The 8,197-nt window shown below is 36.1% G+C and overlaps 1 protein-coding gene across 1 annotated transcript; it reads right to left on the minus strand.

Moving 5' to 3' along the window:
* Window positions 1-314: 314 nt before the first annotated feature.
* Window positions 315-713, minus strand: LOC136849441 (proline-rich protein HaeIII subfamily 1-like). The gene has a single exon (XM_067122792.1). The coding sequence runs from the start codon at window positions 711-713 to the stop codon at window positions 315-317; it is 399 nt and encodes a 132-aa protein (XP_066978893.1).
* Window positions 714-8,197: the final 7,484 nt, after the last annotated feature.

Raw genomic sequence — 8,197 nt, forward strand, 5'->3', positions numbered from 1 at the left:
CAGATATTCTTTAGCATTTAGAAACGAAACGAACAGAGACAAAATCCTGATAAAAATGGAAATGAAGAATAAAAGCCGAAAAGCCGAGAGAGAGAGAGAGAGAGAGAGAGAGAGAGAGAGAGAGAGAGAGAGAAAACAACAGCAACAAGAAAAACAAAAACCTTTTATTCTTCGACTTTCCAAACAACAGTAAATCTCTGTCGAGTTTTCCCACGGGACAAGGCACAGCGAACCTTCCAACCTCACCGCAAGCTTTTTATGGAGTACCTTGACGAAAACCTCACAAAACCTCATTTGCACTGATGCGGTCCACATTATGAGGGGTTGGGGTGGGTTGGTAGAGGGACCCCTGGGGGGTTGTCTTCCCCTGGGGTTGATATAGGAACCCCTGGGGGCTTGTCATTCCCTGGGGGGTTAGTAGAGGGACCCTTGGGGGGTTGTCGTCCACTGTGGGTTGGTAGAGGGATCCCAGGGGGGTTGTCGTGCCCTGGGGGTTTGGGGCCCTTGGGGGATTGGTAGAGGGGTCCCCAGGGGTGTTGTCTTCCCCTGGGGGTTAGCAGAGGGACCTCCAGGGGGGGTTGTCTTCCCCTGAGGTTTGCAGAGGGACCCTCTGGGGGTTTGTCGTTCCCCCATGGGGGTTTATTAGAGCCCCCCCTGGGGAGTTGTAGTCCCCTGGGGCTTGGTTGAGGGCCCCCTGGGGGTTGTCGTCCCATGGGGGTTAGTTAAGGGCCCCCCCTGGGGGGTTGTCTTTCTCTGGGCGTTGGTAGAGGGACCCCAGGAGGATTGTCATCCCCTGTGCGGGGCTGTCGTCCCCTGGGGTTGGTAGAGGGACCCCTGGAGGATTGTCATCCCCTGTCGGGGGGTGTCGTCCCCTGGGGTTGGTAGAGGGACCCACTGGGTGCGTGTCGTCCCCTGTGGTATGGATGGGAAGGGGGTGGGCCCAGGGTGGAATTAGGGTGTGTATGGTAGACGGCTTTCCTGGGCCGGATATGGAGGTGTCACTGGGGATTTGGGGAGGCTGGGGGGACTGATTTTAAGGAAGGTGTAAATTTCTATTAGAAAATTTAAAACTTAGGAATTGTTATTATTATTATTATTATTATTATTATTATTATTATTATTATTATTATTATTATTAGCATTACAAACAATTAAATTTTATTTTTCTGACTGAAGTCTTGTAAATCTTCTTCTTCTTCTTCTTCTTCTTCATTATTATTATTATTATTATTATCATTATTATTATTAAACAGGTAAATAAGGATTATATATATATATATATATATATATATATATATATATATATATATATATATATATATATATATATATATATATATATATATGAATAAATCACTATACAGTATTAAAAATAAGAACAAATAAAATCTGAAATAACACATAAGACAGCAGACCCAAAGTGTTAAATAATAAGTGAATAAGTTATACAAATAAGTGAATAACGGGAAACTACAATTCTAAATGTATAATAAATATAAAGATCAAACAATTAATAAAAAAAAAACATGAATAAAAAAACTAGATCCAGAAGAAATTCGTCTCAAATTTCTTCCTTCTCTTTGTAAATCTCCAACGACAGTTTGGAATGATTTTTTTTCCCCGTTGCAAATTTAATTAACTTTTTTTTGCCCTGAAAATCCACCATACCTGATTCGGTGACGTCACTTCCGGCGTCGAGTGGAATAAAATGGAAGTTTGGACGAACTGCAAACAACGTGTTGCGTAATTTATTTTTTTATGATCTGGTTATATAAATTTAATTATATTCTCAATGAAATGATTCTAGTTTTCATTTGTATCTGTTTATGAAAAACAAAACTTAAGTCATAACTGGGAGGAAATTTGACCAAGCCATTATTATTATTATTATTATTATTATTATTATTATTATTATTATTATTATTATTATTATTATTATTATTATTATTCAGAAGATGAACCCTATTCATATGGAACAAAACCACAGTGGCCACTGACTTGAAATTCAAGCTTCCACAGATCATTATTATTATTATTATTATTATTACCATTATTATTATTATTATTATTATTATTATTCACAAGATGAACCCTATTCAAATGGAACAAAGCCACAGTGGCCACTGACTTGAAATTGAAGCTTCCAAAGATTATTATTATTATTATTATTATTATTATTATTATTATTATTATTATTATTATTATTATTATTATTATTCAGAAGTTGAACCCTATTCAAATGGAACAAACCCACAACAGAGGCCATTGACTCGAAATTCAAGCTTCCAAAAAATATGGCGTTCATTAGAAAGAAGTAACAGAAGGTAAAGGGAAATACAGAAAGAAGAGGCAGCTTATTAAAAAAAGGAAAAAAAATTAAATTAATAAATAAACAGATAATAAATAAAGATGAAAATGTATTTTGTCATAATGCATTATTCCTCACCCCCTCCTAACCCAACCCTACCCGGCCTTCCAGTTGGTCAACCCACAATTATTTTGGGACTGGCCCTTAACCCCAAATATTACACCCCTCTCCCCCGCCCCCACCATAGACAAAAAAGGAAAAATAATAAAAAAATATTTACCAAAGACGGTTCATGTATATACATACATAGGCCTACTTTTTAAAATTGTTCCCTCTAAGCCTAAATTACTACCACGAAGTACATTTCTGGCCATCTTTATGACGGACTTATATACTTTTATGTCTTCCCGTGAAATATGGAAGTCAAAAACGTTTCTAAGAGGAATAAATAACTCCCGAAGGAGGGATATTTATTGCCCGAATGAGGCCACTGGTTTAACAGAGCTGTTGTAACTGCAATATATTTCTTGCCTGAATGAGGTCACTTTATTACAGAAACTACAGAACTGCAGACATCAGTGCTTGAAGGATAAGTGCTTTCTAAGCAAAATGATTCAATTTAAAACTAACGTAACTTTATTCATCGGTCCTTGAAAGAATAAGTGTTTTCTGTGTAACTGATTCCTTGGAAAAAATACTATGACTGCAATCATCAGTACTTGGAAAGAATAAGTGTTTTCTAAGCAACTGATTCCTTGGAAAAATACTGTGACTGTGGTCATCAGTACTTAAAAGAATAAGTGCTTTCTAAGCAGCATATTCCACGGAAAAGGTTGCAATAATGGAGAGGTGATTTCTAAGCAAACCTGTTTTTGAACACTTGTCTGACTGGCTGAAAGAGTAGCAAGTGTTTTTATTGTAAGTGCCAAATTGTTAAAGTAGCCGATTCCCTGGAAAAAGTTGCAATAATGGAGGGGTGATTGCTAAGCAAACCTGTTTCTGAACACTTGTCTGACTGGCTGAAAGAGTAGCAAGTGTTTTGTTTAAGTGTCAGACTGTTGAAGTGCTGTCTAAACGGTCTCTTTGTCCTGGGAAACTGGCAAGTAATTTGCTGCAAGTGCAGAGTTGAACAATTGATTTCTTAGCAAGCAAGTGGCAAGTGTTTACGTAGGCATTGAGGCATTGCACAGCTGGATGAGTGTTTCATAAGCAGTTGCAGAGAGGAAGTTGCAAGGGCTTATTGCAATGGCACTTGTGAATGTCCGGATAAAGTGCTCTGTAAGTAAGTGATTGATTGCCTCAAGAAAATTGCAAGTGATTTATCGTAAAGTTGACGGGATATTGCAATAATTGCATTGTATTGTTTGTACAAACAATGATTTCCATGAATACATTTAGCTCGTTGTGTTGGTAAAATTTTTATATATATTATCCTAGAAATGCAATTTTTACTAGATTTCTGTTAAAGAAAACTATTGTGCCGGCTTTGTCTGTCCGTCCGCACTTTTTCTGTCCGCCATCAGATCTTAAAAACTACTTAGGCTAGAGGGCTGCAAATTGGCATGTTGATCATCCACCCTCCAATCATTAAACATACCAAGTTAAAACCCTCTAGCCTCAGTAGTTTTTATTTTGTTTAAGGTTAAAGTTAGCCGAATCGTGCACCTGGCAACGATATAGGCCAGGACACCATCGGGCCTTGGTTAAAGTTTCGTGGGCCGCGGCTCATACGTCACAATACCGAGACCACCGAATGATAGATCTATTTTTGGAAGATAGATCTACTTTCGGTGGCCTTGATTATACGCTGTACAGATAACTCGATTGCGCCGAAGTTTCTTCGGCGCATTTTTTACTTGTTTTTTTACCTGCTTTTGCGCAGGTAGATCACGGTTAATTACACTGCATTTTTGTTACCTGTCTCGTTACAGAACGCTGAATTTATGGTGAGTAGGCTCTCTCTCTCTCTCTCTTCTACCTCTTTATATATATAAATATAATAATATATATTTGTACATATGATATTGGAAGATATATATATATATATATATATATATATATATATATATATATATATATATATATATATATATATATATATATATATATATATATATATATATATATATATATATATATATATATATATATATTATATATATATATATAATTGTTCTGTGCATTATATATAATTACTAAATATATATATTCAAATATATATATCTAATGGAGTTTTTATTCAGAATTACAATGTTCTTGGACAAACAGTAGATTCTACATATATTGATAATATATATATTTATATATATATATATATATATATATATAAATATATATATATATATATATATATATATATATATATATATATATATATATATATATATATATATATATATATATATATATATATATATATATATATATATATATAAATTCAATAACTTTCTCTCGAACTTTTCCAATAACTCCAATGGTAATTTAGAATGCTACTCATTTTCCAACTCTCTCTCTCTCTCTCTCTCTCTCTCTCTCTCTCTCTCTCTCTCTCACCTAACTGTCGAGCAAAACCCCGTGACTGAGCAAAGAGCTATCAACTATCCAACTGTATCCCCAAAACATTAAGCAGCCTACGTCGTCACTTACGAGAGTACAACTATCAGACTTCCTCATCTCACTTTTGCGGCGCGGACGGTGACGCAAAAATACGCAAAGCGTGAAGTCTTACGCAAAAAAAAAAAAGTCATAAGGTTGGTGACCCCATAAGGGTTAATTTCATAGCTAGACCTATAGGACTATCGACCTTAAGATGGGATGAATTTGGCACGTTCATGACCACGAGGAAGGTATTCCGAACGAGACGATCTTAAACAAAATGAGCTATAAGGCTTATTTTTAATGATATTCCAATACAAATAACGACCTTAAACCTAAGGGACTTTTAGCATCGTGTGGCTGACACCATAAAGGTTATTGTCATGGCTGGACGTATAGGACTAACAACCTTAAGACAGGATGATTTTGTCATATTCATGACGACGAATCTATTCTGAACGAAACGACCTCAAACGAAGATATCTTTAAGGCTTATTTTTCATGATATTTTTATACGAATAACGACCTAAAATCTCTGAGATCTTTAGCATCCTATGCCCACACAAGCAGGAAGAGTTTCTACGATGTACTTTCGGGTAAATGGCGATTTCCCCGGTGAGACGTAGGAGATGGGAAGAGATGAGAAGAGATGTCTGTCCCAGGTGATGCTGGTGGAGGGATGCTTAGGCCGTCTCGTGAAGAGTCTTCTTCCTCTCAAGAATCGATGGCGAGATGGTCGTAAGACTCTGTGATCAGCAAGATATGCAATCGATGCCTACACGTGAAAATGATGAAACTGAATTATTATTATTATTATTATTATTATTATTATTATTATTATTATCATTCAGAGGATGAAGCCCATTCATATGGGACAAGATACCTACACGTCAAAATGATGGAACTGAATTATTATTATTATTATTATTATTATTATTATTATTATTATTATTATTATATGTCCTTGATATACCAGCTACAAGCTGATGAAAAGAAGATTATAAGACGAACAGAAGAATATATATAAATCAAATGCCGTGGAAACAATTATTATTATTATTATTATTATTATTATTATTATTATTATTATTGAGAAGCCAAAAGTACTAACAGTAAAAACACCCATTCCCTAACGCTTAGGATCCGGAATCTGGAATCCTCATATCCCAAATCCGCAATCCGGGATCTCAAATACGGAATCTGGTTTTCTCAAATCCGGAATCTCAAATATAGAATCTGCAATCTCAAATAATCCGGAATCTTGAATATGGACTCCTGAATCTCAAACCCATTATCCGGAATATCAAATCCAGAATCCGGAATCTCAAATCCGGAATCCGGAGTCTCAAATCCAGAATCCGGAATCTCAAATCCAGAATCCGGAATCTCAAATCCAGAATCTGGAAATCTCAAATCCGGAATCCGGAATCTCAAATCCGGAATCCGGAATCTCAAATCCAGATTCTCAAATCCAGAATCCAGAATCTCAAATCCGAAATCTGGTTTCTCAAATCCGGAATCCGGAATCTCAAATCCAGAAACCGGAACCTCAAATCCAGAATCCCAAATCCGGAATCCAGAATCTCAAATCCAGAATCCCAAACCTAGAATCCGGAATCTCAAATCCTGAATCCTCCTCTGTTGTTCCCAGAACCGCTCCAACTTTCACACGGTATGGCACCAACCAACGGTTACCGCCTGTCATACGCTATGCTTCACCTGCGACGCCAGAGAACGCTACTCGATCATTCATGCGTCGGGTCTGATTCACGTTTGAAGATGTGAAACGAATAAACAGCAAAAATAACATCAGTCACAGAGATAATAATAATAATAATAATAATAATAATAATAATAATAATAATAATAATAATAATAATAATAATAATAATAATAATAAAACTTAGGGCACAATAATAATAATAGTTTCAGAGCGTTACGGACACACGCACGCACAGACTGATCCACATATTCCATAACACACACAAACATATATATATATATATATATATATATATATATATATATATATATATATATATATATATATATATATATATATATATATACATACATATATATATGTTTGTATATATATATATATATATATATATATATATATATATATATATATATATATATATATATATTCACATGGATGCTTGTGAATGTATGAATAAAACCATTCATACACAAATAACTTTTTTAAAAACTCAAACAAAAATGAACCCAATCGACGGTAATAAATCGAAAAATTGTAAAAAAAAAAATCACGCAAATAAGGAATGGAATATCAACTCCAAACTCTAACATCTAAAGTGTCCTCGCTCACCCAGAAACGTATTTCATCCGTAGCACATAGCGCCATCCATCTGGATGTAACAGCTCTGAGAGAGAGAGAGAGAGAGAGAGAGAGAGAGAGAGAGAGAGAGAGAGAGAGAGAGAGAGCATCTCCCCAACTTGGTAAATTCATCTGTCGCGTGTGGCTGCGAAAGCCCGCAGATGGTGGCGACGTTCGCGTAGCGTAAACAAACCGGACGCTTCTTCTTCTCTCCCGAGTTTTCAAGATGTCTGGTCTCGGAGCGTCCTTTTGATTTGAAGTTTCTTTAATTTTCCTGATTTGAAGTAATGATTCTTTATTATCTTTGTTCATCGTTTTTGTTCACGTATTTTATTTTCCTTACGACTTGTCGCTTTCATTATGGCGATTTTGAGCAGATATGAATTTGTTGTGGTTGAAGCGTCGATATGATTTCAGCATGGGTCTAGTGAAAATAGTATACACATATCCCTTTGGAAAATCGAGATATCAAGTATAAAATATAACGAAAATAGCATTTATTCTTAATATTTAATTAATATCAGAGCCTAAAATTGACTTTAGTGCCAAAATAAAGTCTCTGTAACAGCTCTTACGAACTGAGATGACTATCTTAAAAGCCAGAGGTTAGATTTTGCTTATGAATGCGAGTCCCATCTTTCGCTCTTGAATAGAGGAGAGACAGCGAAAAAGATACCGAATAGGAGGGATAGAGAGAGAGAGAGAGAGAGAGAGAGAGAGAGAGAGAGAGAGAGAGAGAGAGAGAGAGAGAGAGAGAGAGATACGAGACTCTAATGGGGAACGAACTGAAGACGTATGAGTTACGACACCGTTTACGACACCAGCGCATGCGCATCTGAGGTAGACATCTCACAATATCTCGTAACCCGCCGCCCTGAGAAATCATCCCCACCTGTCACCTCTCTCTCTCTCTCTCTCTCTCTCTCTCTCTCTCTCTCTCTCTCTCTCGTCTA

Source organism: Macrobrachium rosenbergii, chromosome 21 (genome assembly GCF_040412425.1).
Source record: "Macrobrachium rosenbergii isolate ZJJX-2024 chromosome 21, ASM4041242v1, whole genome shotgun sequence".
NCBI lineage: Eukaryota > Metazoa > Arthropoda > Malacostraca > Decapoda > Palaemonidae > Macrobrachium > Macrobrachium rosenbergii.